Here is a 15678-nt window from a genome sequence, read left to right as displayed (position 1 = left end):
GTTGAGAGCATTGGTGTGAGGTCAGGGTAGCTCTTGTAGTTGGACATCTGTCTCCAATGTAGTGTAAACACCATCTGATAGTTGGGGCCACACTGTTTTCTTCCCAAATGTGTGAAGTCCAATTTCACTCACAGTACAGACGGGATCACTACGCGCCATTCTTCCAGTTGGATGATCCGTCCATGCAGATCTTTGCCTCTGCGCACCTTATACTGTCATTGCAGGTTGTCATTCTTCTCCCCACCACCAGGACACACAACATTGACCAGCACTGACCTCTTGGCCTAGACACCTAGTGATCTGCTGAAGGGTAAACCAAGGATTCTGCATCTCAAGTACGTGGTAAGAGGTGATAACCGGCACATCGAAGACATCGTATAACATTTGATCTGAGTTTTGAAGTTTCATGCAGCTCAAAAACATTGCTATCAATCTGGAAACATAGTACAGTGTTCTAATCCTCAAGGTCAAGTGACAGAATTTCGAAAGCAGCTTTGGATGGGACTAGAGCAGAAGTTATGACATTGTTAAAATTCAAGGGAAAGTGGAGCAAGGAATAAGTGGAGTAACTGGTGTGGATTTCCTAGTCTTCTGTCCTTGCTAATGTAGCCTGGAAACGTAAGCTTTGCATCCAGCTGGCTAATAACGCCGGCCGGGAGACTTATTAGCAGGTAGGTTGTTAGAGTAATTCCTCCAGGAACACAATTTACATCCTTCATCACATTTTTTTTGGCCTAACTCATGTGAACGAGCCATTAGATCAGAGAGTTGCATTCCATCAATCTCGGTGCATGTCTTCAGGGATCCGGCCTTCCAAAGCTCTCGGATCAGGTAAGTGGAGAAGCCACCGGGGATTAATTTCACTTATAAACCCGCGCTCCCCCCCAAAAAAAGCTACGAGTTATATAATATGCCGGGTATTAGCTACAAGATACACGAGCGCACGAAGCTCTGAGCCTTATAGAGATTTCTAGAATTAAAACAGCCATCGCCTGGAAATCTGGAGAGCGACTCCCTCGGCCCGAGACGGACTGCGCGGCGCAATTAGATGTTGCAGGAGTATTAAAATTCAGCTCAATACCGGGAATGTAAATGTAGGGAAGTCCGGGCTACGGATCAATTTACATAAATTAATTTACATCAAGCTCGTGCAAAAAAAAAAAAAAAAAAAAGGAGAAATTTCTGAAAAAAAAAAACCCACAAGAAAAAGAAGAAATGCCATAGATGTATTAAAGGGATCCTATCGTTCAAAGACATTTTTTTCTATCTAACACGTCAGAATAGCCTTAAGAAAGGTTATTCTTCTCCTACCTTTCGTTGTCTTCTCCGCGCCGCCGTTCGCTTGAAATTCCATTTTTTCTCGGTATGTAATTGAGAACTCTCCAGTGCCGCCTCTATCTTCTTCTGGAACGAGGTCTTCACCGGGTCTTCTGGCGGTGTCTTCTAACTTCTAGGCCTCGGGCCTAGGGCAAGCCAACTGTGCATGCCCGCCGGCCACGAGAAAATGGCCACTTCCAATACTGTGTAAGTGGCCATTTTTCTTTGGGAACGGACTACTGAATGCATTTGCAAGCGCTGTGCAGTGAAAGCACACAAATCCCTAAAGACTATAATTGGGTCCACATGCTTGCCGCTTTTACAGCACACCGCTTGTCACCGCTTGCACAGTATTGAAAGCGGCCATTTTCTCGTGGCCTGTGGGCATGCGCAGTCTGCTCTGCCCAAAGCCCGAGGCCTTAGAAGTTACAAGCCACCGCCGGCTGAAGATGACGCTGCTGAGGAAGAAGAGGCGGCGCTGGAGAGAGTTCTTTTGCAGCATTGGGGACGCCCTCAGTGCTGTCTGAGCGCTAGGGCCCGCCCCCAGTGCTGCGAGAGAGCTAATTTACATACCGAGAGAAACCGGGATTGTAGGCAAACGGTGGCGCGGAGAAGATGACGAAAGGTAGGGGAAGAATAGCCTTTCTTAAGGCTATTCCAACGTGTTACCTACAAAAAAAATTCTGTCTGACTGTTAGGATCCCTTTAAGACAACCAAAACAACATAGCAAACACATTGTAATCATTCAGCCCCAATTTGCAAATTATAACAATAAAAAAAATTCAAAAAAAATATATAAAAAAAAAAACTAAAGTAAAATTTATTAGTAAAAAGTTTGTTAAACCAGCCCAAGTGTAAAACTGATGAAAAATATCTGAACATTAAGCCCCAAAAGAATTACTGGTTATTGTGACGTTAAAGAATAAACACTTCAGTTTTTCAGCTATTGTTTTTAGAATTTTTCCCAAAAAACAAATTTCTAAAAAATTACCACAACCAGAATGCACAATTGGCAAAGTGTATAGATACAGCAGTAGACTATACTCTACATTTCATATCCACCTACCTTTGTTATTGACCGTCTTGGAGGACACCTCTAACGTCTCGAGGAGCTCGGTTCCGATGTTCTCCAACTTAATCAGAAGCTTCTGGGTCTCTCCATTGAAAAGCTGAACGGACACATGGGTGGAGACGTCATCACTGGACGGCTGCAAAGAGTGGGCCGACCTGGAATAAGACAACACGGTCAGGTTACTGCCCTCAGCGTGCTCACTACTGCCCCCCGCCTGTCACTACATCTCCTCTGTAGTCGTTCTTCTATGGCTGAGCCCTACAAACAAGAAACTGTAACTGTGCAAAGACAAGGAGAAGAAATCCCAACAGTTCAGATATATATTAGTTGTTTCAAGTCTTCTCCTGAAATCTAAAGAGGCTTATAAAAGATTATACGGAATATACAAGACACAACCCAAGATCAGTACAGGATAAGTAATGTAATGCATGTACACAGTGACTGCACCAGCAGAATAGTGAGCGCAGCTCTGGAGTATAATACAGGATAAGTAATGTAATGTATGTACACAGTGACTGCACCAGCAGAATAGTGAGCGCAGCTCTGGAGTATAATACAGGATAAGTAATGTAATGTATGTACACAGTGACTGTACCAGCAGAATAGTGAGCGCAGCTCTGGAGTATAATACAGGATAAGTAATGTAATGTATGTACACAGTGACTGCACCAGCAGAATAGTGAGCGCAGCTCTGGAGTATAATACAGGATAAGTAATGTAATGCATGTACACAGTGACTGCACCAGCAGAATAGTAAGCGCAGCTCTGGAGTATAATACAGGATAAGTAATGTAATGTATGTACACAGTGACTGTACCAGCAGAATAGTGAGCGCAGCTCTGGAGTATAATACAGGATAAGTAATGTAATGTATGTACACAGTGACTGCACCAGCAGAATAGTGAGGGCAGCTCTGGAGTATAATACAGGATAAGTAATGTAATGTATGTACACAGTGACTGCACCAGCAGAATAGTGAGCGCAGCTCTGGAGTATAATACAGGATAAGTAATGTAATGTATGTACACAGTGACTGTACCAGCAGAATAGTGAGCGCAGCTCTGGAGTATAATACAGGATAAGTAATGTAATGTATGTACACAGTGACTGCACCAGCAGAATAGTGAGCGCAGCTCTGGAGTATAATACAGGATAAGTAATGTAATGTATGTACACAGTGACTGCACCAGCAGAATAGTGAGCGCAGCTCTGGAGTATAATACAGGATAAGTAATGTAATGTATGTACACAGTGACTGCACCAGCAGAATAGTAAGCGCAGCTCTGGAGTATAATACAGGATAAGTAATGTAATGTATGTACACAGTGACTGCACCAGCAGAATAGTGAGCGCAGCTCTGGAGTATAATACAGGATAAGTAATGTAATGTATGTACACAGTGACTGTACCAGCAGAATAGTGAGTGCAGCTCTGGGGTATAATACAGGATAAGTAATGTAATGTATGTACACAGTGACTGCACCAGCAGAATAGTGAGCGCAGCTCTGGAGTATAATACAGGATAAGTAATGTAATGTATGTACACAGTGACTGCACCAGCAGAATAGTGAGCGCAGCTCTGGAGTATAATACAGGATAAGTAATGTAATGTATGTACACAGTGACTGTACCAGCAGAATAGTGAGCGCAGCTCTGGAGTATAATACAGGATAAGTAATGTAATGTATGTACACAGTGACTGCACCAGCAGAATAGTAAGCGCAGCTCTGGAGTATAATACAGGATAAGTAATGTAATGTATGTACACAGTGACTGCACCAGCAGAATAGTGAGCGCAGCTCTGGAGTATAATACAGGATAAGTAATGTAATGTATGTACACAGTGACTGTACCAGCAGAATAGTGAGTGCAGCTCTGGAGTATAATACAGGATAAGTAATGTAATGTATGTACACAGTGACTGTACCAGCAGAATAGTGAGCGCAGCTCTGTAGTATAATACAGTATAAGTAATGTATGTACACAGTGACTGCACCAGCAGAATAGTGAGCGCAGCTCTGTAGTATAATACAGTATAAGTAATGTAATGTATGTACACAGTGACTGCACCAGCAGAATAGTGAGCGCAGCTCTGGAGTATAATACAGTATAAGTAATGTAATGTATGTACACAGTGACTGCACCAGCAGAATAGTGAGCGCAGCTCTGGAGTATAATACAGGATAAGTAATGTAATGTATGTACACAGTGACTGCACCAGCAGAATAGTGAGCGCAGCTCTGGAGTATAATACAGGATAAGTAATGTAATGTATGTACACAGTGACTGCACCAGCAGAATAGTGAGCGCAGCTCTGGAGTATAATACAGGATGTAGGATCAGTACAGGCTAAACCCTTGTCATGACATACATGGATATATACAGGTATCCGAGTGTCTTGCTGGTATAAATACTTGCCTGGGCAGAGAGGTGCTGATCTGTAACCTTGGCAAAGCCGGAATCACGTCTACTGTACAGCCGTTGTTCTTGAGGCCAGGGAGGTTGTCGAGAAGACAGTCACTGTACACCCCAAATACAGAGGTGTGGTAACCTGTGACCCCAGAGGAGAGAAGATTAGACATTTGGCACAAGACTTCAATAAGTCCTTACATACAATCTCCCAAGACAAGAAATTTGAGAAGTGCAGAACTAAGAAACAGCATCCCTCCAGGAGAAAACAATGGTACTCAATTACTTGTCCGGGTATTTGGTGGACTCTCCCCCGTATAAGCTGGTACTAGCTGATACAGTATATGGGGGTCTCCAAAGTGGACAACCCCATATTTCGAATGTAGAACATAAAAGGAGAGTAGCGCCAAAACTGAATTGATCTCCTTAAAGTAAATATCTTCTCGGAGGTTACCTTATGAATGGAGCTAAACTGCAATACCGCAGACCACCAGACGACAATTGTGGCACTGTGTTTGGAAGTAAGCGACTTCATAACTCCTATCCAGAGATTATATATATATATATATATATATATATATATATATATATATATATATATATATACATATATATACACATTTTACTCTATGAAGCAACAAGCACAAAACCTCCGCCTGGACTTGCAAACCAGATATTAATTGCTCAGCATTGTAACGTGGTGAGGTCGAGTCCAGTAAAATCCTTGTTCTGAATATATGTATATGAAGGTGGAAGAGTCAAATCTGCTCCTTGAGATCCTTCGCCGACTTAATACTTTAATACCAGTCTTGCTCAGCGATGTGAACGCGGCTTTAAATAGAAGGGACATGAAGATCCCACCTGAGGCGCAGCTCATTACATCTCCCCGATAGTTGGGTCTTCAAGCTGTGCGCCGTTCCTTCTGCCATAAATTTGCATCTGATTCTCTGTAATTTATTTATTGAGATGCCGGGACATGAGTGAATCGAGAAAGTTCTGCTCCGTAGATGCTACAAACCCAACATGGGCAGAGAATATGAATGATAGGTGACTCTTTCATTGCTGGGTGGACGTGTCAACCACCAGCGGCCAAGGGACACGTAAGGAGGTGGCATTGGACAGACAGCCATCACCGCACCCCATCTGAATGGACATGTCCATAAACTGGAATCTCCAACACAACTCTTGGGCCAAGACTACAGGAAGATTTTGGTCGGGCTACATGAAGTTCCCGATGTTGCACCGTTGCAAATAACGATGGAGGATCAGAGGTGGACCTTGTGAAGTCACATGTTGCAACTGGTCCAAACCTGCCCGATTTTTCCATCATAGGTCAGAAGTTTCATGCAACTTTACCAGCAAAGACATTCGTTTAAAGGAGTTGTACCACAAAATAGATGTGTCCCCCTAGCCCAACAGTGTGGGCTCCAAATCACAATGGACAAACGTCAAGTCTACAGGCCCGGTGAAGACAAGTGCAGTGTGATGGTGTACTGTTCCAGAAGGATCACATGTGTCAGTCACTCTGATTAAGATGAGTGATGTAGGATTAGAATTCTTGGGATATTTCTAGGGGTTCTTGTAAGTTTGGTCCACATGGATCTGACACTTATCACCTATTCTGTGACAGGCGATAAGTGGCTTTTATTCCCATTAAAGGGGTGGTCCCATGAACATAACTGTATTTCATTTCTTTAATACAATCAAAAGTAATTTATTGCCTTTTCTAACCAAAATTCTAGACAACCCCTTTTAAAGGGATCCTAACATTAAAACACAATTTTTTCTCACTAATATGTAGGAATAGCCTTAAGAAAAGCTATTCTTCTCCTACCTTTAGATGTCTTCTCCTTGCTGCCGTTCGGTATAAATCCCAGTTTTCGTCAGTATGCAAATTAGATCTCGCAGCACTGGGGGCGGGCCTCAGCACTCAAACAGCACTGGGGGCATCCCCAATGCTGGGATAGAAGATGACGCGTGAAGAGGATGTTTCTGAAGAAGATGGAGGCGGCACTGAAGATTTCTCTCGCAGCATTGAGGACGCCCCCAGTGCTGTTTGAGTGCTGGGGACCGCCCCCAGTGCTGCAAGAGAAATAAATTGCATACCGACAAAAACTGGAATTTATACCAAACGGTGGCGTGGAGAAGACATCTAAAAGTAGGAGACGACCTGCGTATGCGATTGACTCTCACCCAGCCAGAAGAAGACGGTGCAGACGACGTTCCTGACGAAGATGGAGGCGGCGCTGGAGCGAGTTCTCTTGTAGCATTGGGGCCGCCTCCAATGATGTATGAGCGCAGGGAACCGCCCCCAATGCTGCGAGAGAACTCATTTGCATACAGACAAGAACCGGGATTGTAGGCGAACGGGGGCGCGGAGAAGACGACGAAAGATAGGAGATGAATAGCCTTTCTTCAAAAAAATGACTTTCAATGATAGGATCCATTTAAAAGACCCGCATTCCTCAACCACGTTCTTGATTCTGGAAGGAAATACAATGTAGCAATCCTGATAGACTCTCCTCGATGATCCACTCTCAGTAAGGGCTCGTTCACATCTGCGCATGGTCTCTGTTCTGCAGGTTTCTATTTCCTGCACAAAACAGAGGCAGGAGACAGAAACCTGCAGGAGTCTTTCATTTGAATGGGTTTGAAAGATGTCCAGCCGTGAGCACCGATGAGCGTTTTATGCTCTCCGCCGCGAAACCGTTTTTTTTAAACTAGACACAGATTCGGACATGCAGTACTCTGTATCCGATATTTTAAAAACGGTTTCACGGTGGAGAGCATAAAACGCTCACCACCGCTCACGGCTGGACCCGATCTGAAAGGTTTCAGTCTTCTGCAAATTTTTTACAAATATTTTAATTATGACACCCATTCTTGTGTCCTCTCTCCACCATAGGAGAACAGAGTGGTCTCCAATTGGGATCGAGGACCTTCTGAAAGGAAGACTGGTAATAGTGGGATTTCCTTGCTGCAGTCAATTCTTATACATCACAGACAGGATTACAATATAAGATAACACCCCTGACTTACCATGACATTACTACTAACAACAGATGATGCCACAGCTTATCTAGATTGTCTAGAAAACGCTCCCATAGGCCTAAACTGAGACGGCACCAAACTGTTGCTATCTATGACCACAAGACTGCTGTAAAGCAGATCACTAAATGTTGTAAACAGAAAGAAGCTCAGGCAAAATGGCTGCCCCCATATCCAGGTACAGAAAATAAAAGGAGATTAGAAAAAAAGTGATAGATTGTACCTGGTTTCAATAAATAAATTATTTTGACACGGAGACTTGATCACGATCTTGGTGCTTACCATTAACTGTAATCTGTCCGGTGGTTCTGGGAACTCCAACTAAGGTCACAGGGTACAGGCCCGATTCTGCAGGAAGTGAGAGCGCCGCTGGGAGGGACTCAAACTCCACCCCACTCGTCAGTAGTCCCTGGAAGGACACAATGGAAACCGGTAAATATTTCGTTTTTTATATAATTGTTTATTTAAGAACTTTTTTTTAACAATAGAAAGAACAGATTCGATAACCAATATCAGTCCGAAACAAAGAGAGGACCAAAAAGAACTGACCATCAACAAGGTACGCAAACTGCACATAGATATATTGCACAACCAAAAGGACAAAAGAGACAAAGACAAGACCGGAAACAAGGGGAAAACAGGGATAAGAGAAGACCGGAAGAGTGCAGTGAAATACGGTGTCATGTAGGCTGGGTTACCCAGAAGGTGTCCCATAAGTTCCAAATGGCGTGAAAACGCTCCTCATTATAAAGGACGGCGGTCAGGTACTCCAGAGAACGCGCACTCCTGATCCTACAGTATAGTTCCTCCAGGGATGGGGGGGCCTGCTGGCGCCAATGCTTAGCTATCAAACATCGAGCAGGAGTCAGAAAAAATAAAAAGAGGCGAAGAGCGGGCTCGCGCAGCTGGACAGGTGGGAGATGAAGGAGAAACGTCCTAGGAGAGAGGGGAAAACGCACCCCCAATACCCGCGCTAATAAATCCTGAACCTGGCACCAGAAAGGGATGAAATATGTGCGGGGCGAGCGCCACAGTGCCAGCAACAATCTAGGATGGACCTGTCAAAGGAGTGGAGAAGGGCTGGTGTGAGGTATCAGAACATCAGCACTTTAAAAAAACATTCTCTTTATGAACAACACAATTCGAGGACTTTACCCCCTATCCCAGATGAGGGACCAGTCAGTGTCTGATATGGGCTGACCCAAATAGGTTTCCCACCGGGACTTGTATGGGTGTTTGGGCAAGACGTCGGGGGTGGGACCCCCGGAAGAAGGCTGAAACGCCGAAACGTACTTTGGATAGGCTACACCTGCATGGCGGGGCCCTGTGTTTTCACTTAGAATCACCAATATTATGGGTAAGAAACGCTTTTTGTTAGACCTAGAGACATAGTGTGGACAGACTTAAAGTGATAAATGTTCCTTGTATTTAACACTTGAATGACTGTGCAGCATTTTTCCTTTACCTGATTTCTGACATGTTCTTGTGTGTATGAGTTTTACTCTATTCTTGTTACATTAGAGACACTGTTTTTTCTCTATCTATTTTTACCTTTACCCTGCTACATAGGGACTTGGAAATTTACACACATATGTGATTAAGATACCATTAAGGCGTCCATGCTGCTTTTCTCTGTCTGATCCATTTGTATGGTGATTTGTGACACAGGTCTCTGCCCTGTGGGTGGCCTTGTCTCTACAGAATTGTTAGTCTTAGTGTGTTATACTTATATATAATGTGCATTGTTTTACATGTTTTTGTATCAATAAAACTATATTTTTAGAAATATTATAACGGTGAATGTCTTAATTATTTGGACTTTCCAGTCCTCTCTGTTTGTATTGTGTGCTATTCGATTAAGACATATCCTTGATTGGAATGATTTTTTTAGGTCATTTATGTATATTGATAAGATCCGTCAGGAAATTACTGCCCAAGCCCCAGGTGGCATTGACTCCCACACCTACGATAGTACTGATCCCCTCACCAGCCGCACTTCAGACTGTCCATTCTCATCTTTTGAACCTGTCACAGAAGAGGAAGTCTCTCAGCTACTTTCTTCATCTCGCCCCACAACCTGCAGTAGTGACCCCTTCCCCTCACATCTTCTCCAATCTCTGTCCCCTGCTGTCACTACTTACCTTACTAAAATATTTAACCTCTCTCTCTCTTCTGGAATCTTCCCATCCTCCTTCAAGCATGCTGTTATAACCCCGCTACTGAAAAAACCCTCCCTGGACCCATCCTGTGCTGCTAACTATCGACCCGTCTCTAATCTCCCCTTCATCTCTAAACTTTTGGAACGCCTGGTTTATTCTCGGTTAATCCGTTATCTCTCTGCTAACTCTCTGCTTGACCCCTTACAATCTGGTTTCCGCACTCTGCACTCTACTGAAACAACTCTCACAAAAGTCTCTAATGATCTACTAAAGGCTAAATCCAATGGTGACTTCTCTCTTCTTATTCTTCTGGACCTCTCTGCAGCTTTTGACACTGCTGACCATCAACTTCTCCTCACTATGCTCCGCTCAGTTGGTCTCAATGACACTGCGCTCTCCTGGTTCTCCTCTTATCTCTCAGACCGCACTTTCAGTGTATCATTCGCGGGCTCTGTTTCCTCCCCTCTTTCCCTTGCTGTTGGGGTTCCTCAGGGCTCAGTCCTAGGCCCCCTGCTCTTTTCTCTCTACACAGCCCCCATTGGACAAACCATTGCCAGATTTGGCTTCAGGTACCATCTTTATGCTGATGACACCCAATTATACACATCTTCCCGTGACATCACCCCTGCACTCATACAGAACACCAGTGACTGTCTCTCTGCTGTCTCTAATATCATGTCCTCGCTCTATCTGAAACTAAATCTCTCTAAGACTGAACTACTACTGTTTCCACCATCTAACAGATCTGTCCCTGATATATCCATTGCAGTCTCAGGCCTTACTATAACTCCTAGGCAGCAGGCCCGCTGCCTCGGGGTCATATTTGACGCAGACCTTTCCTTCACCCCTCATATTGAATCACTCGCACGTTCAAGTCACCTCCACCTCAAAAACATCTCCAGAATACGCCCTTTCCTTACCAGAGATACACTAAAGACACTTACTGTCTCTCTGATTCATTCTCGCCTTGACTACTGTAACTCCTTACTAATCGGTCTTCCCCTCACTAAACTCTCTCCTCTACAATCTATTCTGAATGCAGCGGCCAGGCTCATCTATCAGGCTAGACGCTACAGCGATGCCTCCGGTCTGTGCCAGTCACTACATTGGCTGCCTATTCATTATAGAATAAAATATAAAGTTATTACTCTATTATAACTACTATAATACTGCTCCTATGTACAAGAATATAACTACTATAATACTACTCCTATGTACAAGAATATAACTACTATAATACTACTCCTATGTACAAGAATATAACTACTATAATACTGCTCCTATGTACAAGAATATAACTACTATAATACTGCTCCTATGTACAAGAATATAACTACTATAATACTACCTCCTATGTACAAGAATATAACTACTATAATACTGCCCCTATGTACAAGAATATAACTACTATAATACTACTCCAATATACAAGAATATAACTACTATAATACTACTCCTATGTACAAGAATATAACTACTATAATACTACCTCCTATGTACAAGAATATAACTACTATAATAATACTCCTATGTACAAGAATATAACTACTATAATACTACCTCCTATGTACAAGAATATAACTACTATAATACTGCTCCTATGTACAAGAATATAACTACTATAATACTACTCCTATGTACAAGAATATAACTACTATAATACTACCTCCTATGTACAAGAATATAACTACTATAATACTACTCCTATGTACAAGAATATAACTACTATAATACTACTCCTATGTACAAGAATATAACTAGTATAATACTACTCCTATGTACAAGAATATAACTACTATAATACTACCTCCTATGTACAAGAATATAACTACTATAATACTACTCCTATGTACAAGAATATAACTACTATAATACTACTCCTATGTACAAGAATATAACTACTATAATACTACTCCTATGTACAAGAATATAACTACTATAATACTACCTCCTATGTACAAGAATATAACTACCGTATTTTTCGGACTATAAGACGCACTTTTTTCCCCCCAAATTTCGGAGGAAAATGAGGGTGCGTCTTATAGTCTGAATGTGGGGGGAGGAGCGGATTTGCAGCATGGCCGCGCTACTGCCACCGCTGGTTTTCTGCAGCGGCAGGATTGTGACAATCTGCAGGCCCCGGCAGCTAAGACAGTCCCCGGCATCTGCCGGTCTATTACAGCAGATGCCGGGGAGTGTCTTAGCTGCCGGGGCCTGCAGATTGCCACGCTCCTGCCGCTGAAGAAAACCAGAGGTGGCATGCTGTCAATCCGCTCCTCCTCCGCAGGTCCCGGCAGTTAGTTAGCCACGGGGCCGGTCCCCACCGGCCCCATACCTTTAGTGATGCAGGCCGGCTCCGGCACGGCGAGGCCGCAAGAGCCGACCTGTTCCGATGACAGCTGGGAGCCTAATGAAGGCTCCCAGGCCTGTCATAGATATATATTACTATCGCGGCTGGTATATGACACTCCGCGATAGTAATGTATAGAATCTCCCATAGACGGCAATACACTTGTATTGCCGTCTATGGGACTTGCAATCAAATGATTGCAGGTTCAAGCCCCCTAGGCGGGGGATAATAAAATAATTAAAAAAAAAAAAAAAACACACTTTAAAAAAAATATAATAAAATAAATAAAAGTTCACCTCCTTTCCCTAGAATACATATAAAAGTATAACATTACTGTGAAACATATACATATACATCCCTGTGTATCCCTGTGTCTGAAAATGCCCGGTCTACTAATAGTTTTATGTACAGTGAACGTCAAAATCAAAAGTGCTAAACCGCCGGGTTTTTCTCTCTGTTTTGCCTCTGAATTAAATAATAGGTGATCTAAGCAATAAACATTTCCCAAAATGGTATATCTAAAAAGTACACCTGGCCCCACAAAAAAAACGCCCTATACATCCCCGTACAGCTGCAGGGTCACCTGTCAATGTGGCCTTGCAGCTGTTCCAAAACTACAACTCCCATATATTAAATATTTTACCATTTTTTGCCTGAAAATTTTTTTTCCCCTATTTTTCTCCTCTAAAACCTGGGTGCGTCTTATAGTCCGAAAAATACGGTAATATAATACTTCTTTTATAATATCTCTTAAACTTTTGCCTCTTCATCTAATTCTCTTCCTTCTGCCTTTTGCACAGATCAATCCTCTGTCTCTGTACCTGTCCCAGTAGAGATGGTTATTAATACAACTCCTCCTGGTAGAGAACAAGACAGATTATTCCTTCTAATTAAACATAAAAAACAGATAAAGCTCCACTTGTGCTGACAATCGGGACACGGGTGAGATAAGGATTCAGTGAGATCTGGCAATCGCTCAGGAACTTGTCACCGTAGAGCGAGCGATGTTCAGAAAAATACGGGATGTGAACGTGAATATCAGAGACAAAAAGATGCAATGGGGATACATAGAAGTGACATCAAGATCCGATGTTCTGCCTTCTGTTACTATGTAATGAAATGCTGGAAAGGACACAAATTTTATTTTAAGCATTTCAGGTGTCAACTGAGGACAGGGAAGGTGTTAAAGGGCCAGTTCAGAATTTGTCACTGTTTTATACAGTCTGATTACACTCTGGGTTGGGTCTGTTGCACAAATACATTTTACCTTTACTGATACATTCTGCACAGAGATGAAGAACACAATGGTGTCTCAGTACAGGTATAATGCACAAAGTCATGTACTGTGACATCACTGTGTGTATTATCCCTGTACTGTGACATCACTGTGTGTATTATCCCTGTACTGTGACATCACTGTGTGTATTATCTCTGTACTGTGACATCACTGTGTGTATTATCTCTGTACTGTGACATCACTGTGTGTATTATCTCTGTACTGTGACATCACTGTGTGTATTATCTCTGTACTGTGACATCACTGTGTGTATTATCCCTGTACTGTGACATCACTGTGTGTATTATCTCTGTACTGTGACATCACTGTGTGTATTATCCTGTACTGTGACATCACTGCGTGTATTATCTCTGTACTGTGACATCACTGTGTGTATTATCCCTGTACTGTGACATCACTGTGTGTATTATCCTGTACTGTGACATCACTGTGTGTATTATCCTGTACTGTGACATCACTGTGTGTATTATCTCTGTACTGTGACATCACTGTGTGTATTATCCCTGTACTGTGACATCACTGTGTGTATTATCTCTGTACTGTGACATCACTGTGTGTATTATCTCTGTACTGTGACATCACTGTGTGTATTATCCTGTACTGTGACATCACTGTGTGTATTATCCTGTACTGTGACATCACTGTGTGTATTATCCCTGTACTGTGACATCACTGTGTGTATTATCTCTGTACTGTGACATCACTGTGTGTATTATCTCTGTACTGTGACATCACTGTGTGTATTATCCTGTACTGTGACATCACTGTGTGTATTATCCTGTACTGTGACATCACTGTGTGTATTATCCCTGTACTGTGACATCACTGTGTGTATTATCCTGTACTGTGACATCACTGTGTGTATTATCCTGTACTGTGACATCACTGTGTGTATTATCCCTGTACTGTGACATCACTGTGTGTATTATCCTGTACTGTGACATCACTGTGTGTATTATCCTGTACTGTGACATCACTGTGTGTATTATCCTGTACTGTGACATCACTGTGTGTATTATCCCTGTACTGTGACATCACTGTGTGTATTATCTCTGTACTGTGACATCACTGTGTGTATTATCCTGTACTGTGACATCACTGTGTGCATTATCTCTGTACTGTGACATCACTGTGTGCATTATCCCTGTACTGTGACATCACTGTGTGCATTATCCCTGTACTGTGACATCACTGTGTGTATTATCTCTGTACTGTGACATCACTGTGTGTATTATCTCTGTACTGTGACATCACTGTGTGTATTATCTCTGTACTGTGACATCACTGTGTGTATTATCCCTGTACTGTGACATCACTGTGTGTATTATCTCTGTACTGTGACATCACTGTGTGTATTATCCTGTACTGTGACATCACTGTGTGTATTATCCTGTACTGTGACATCACTGTGTGTATTATCCCTGTACTGTGACATCACTGTGTGTATTATCTCTGTACTGTGACATCACTGTGTGCATTATCTCTGTACTGTGACATCACTGTGTGCATTATCCCTGTACTGTGACATCACTGTGTGTATTATCCCTGTACTGTGACATCACTGTGTGTATTATCTCTGTACTGTGACATCACTGTGTGTATTATCTCTGTACTGTGACATCACTGTGTGTATTATCCCTGTACTGTGACATCACTGTGTGTATTATCTCTGTACTGTGACATCACTGTGTGTATTATCTCTGTACTGTGACATCACTGTGTGTATTATCTCTGTACTGTGACATCACTGTGTGTATTATCCCTGTACTGTGACATCACTGTGTGTATTATCCCTGTACTGTGACATCACTGTGTGTATTATCCCTGTACTGTGACATCACTGTGTGTATTATCTCTGTACTGTGACATCACTGTGTGTATTATCCCTGTACTGTGACATCACTGTGTGTATTATCCTGTACTGTGACATCACTGTGTGTATTATCTCTGTACTGTGACATCACTGTGTGTATTATCCCTGTACTGTGACATCACTGTGTGTATTATCCCTGTACTGTGACATCA

General features: G+C 42.6%; 1 protein-coding gene across 1 annotated transcript in view; it reads right to left on the bottom strand.

Annotated features, from left to right (window-relative positions):
• Positions 1-454: 454 nt before the first annotated feature.
• Positions 455-15678, bottom strand: part of TRAPPC9 (trafficking protein particle complex subunit 9) — a 71910-nt gene continuing 56686 nt past the window's right edge. Inside the window, exons 13-16 of the mRNA XM_075271944.1 lie at positions 8130-8256; positions 4809-4941; positions 2385-2545; positions 455-504 (exon numbers count right to left, since the gene is read on the bottom strand). Of these exons, the coding sequence (XP_075128045.1) occupies positions 455-504; positions 2385-2545; positions 4809-4941; positions 8130-8256 (471 nt within the window). The remainder of the gene's footprint in view (positions 505-2384; positions 2546-4808; positions 4942-8129; positions 8257-15678) is intronic.

The sequence above is a fragment of the Leptodactylus fuscus genome, chromosome 4 (genome assembly GCF_031893055.1).
Source record: "Leptodactylus fuscus isolate aLepFus1 chromosome 4, aLepFus1.hap2, whole genome shotgun sequence".
In the NCBI taxonomy this organism is placed as follows: domain Eukaryota; kingdom Metazoa; phylum Chordata; class Amphibia; order Anura; family Leptodactylidae; genus Leptodactylus; species Leptodactylus fuscus.
The sequence above is the reverse complement of the archived record's forward strand: the minus strand, read 5'-3'. Positions and strand labels throughout refer to the sequence as shown.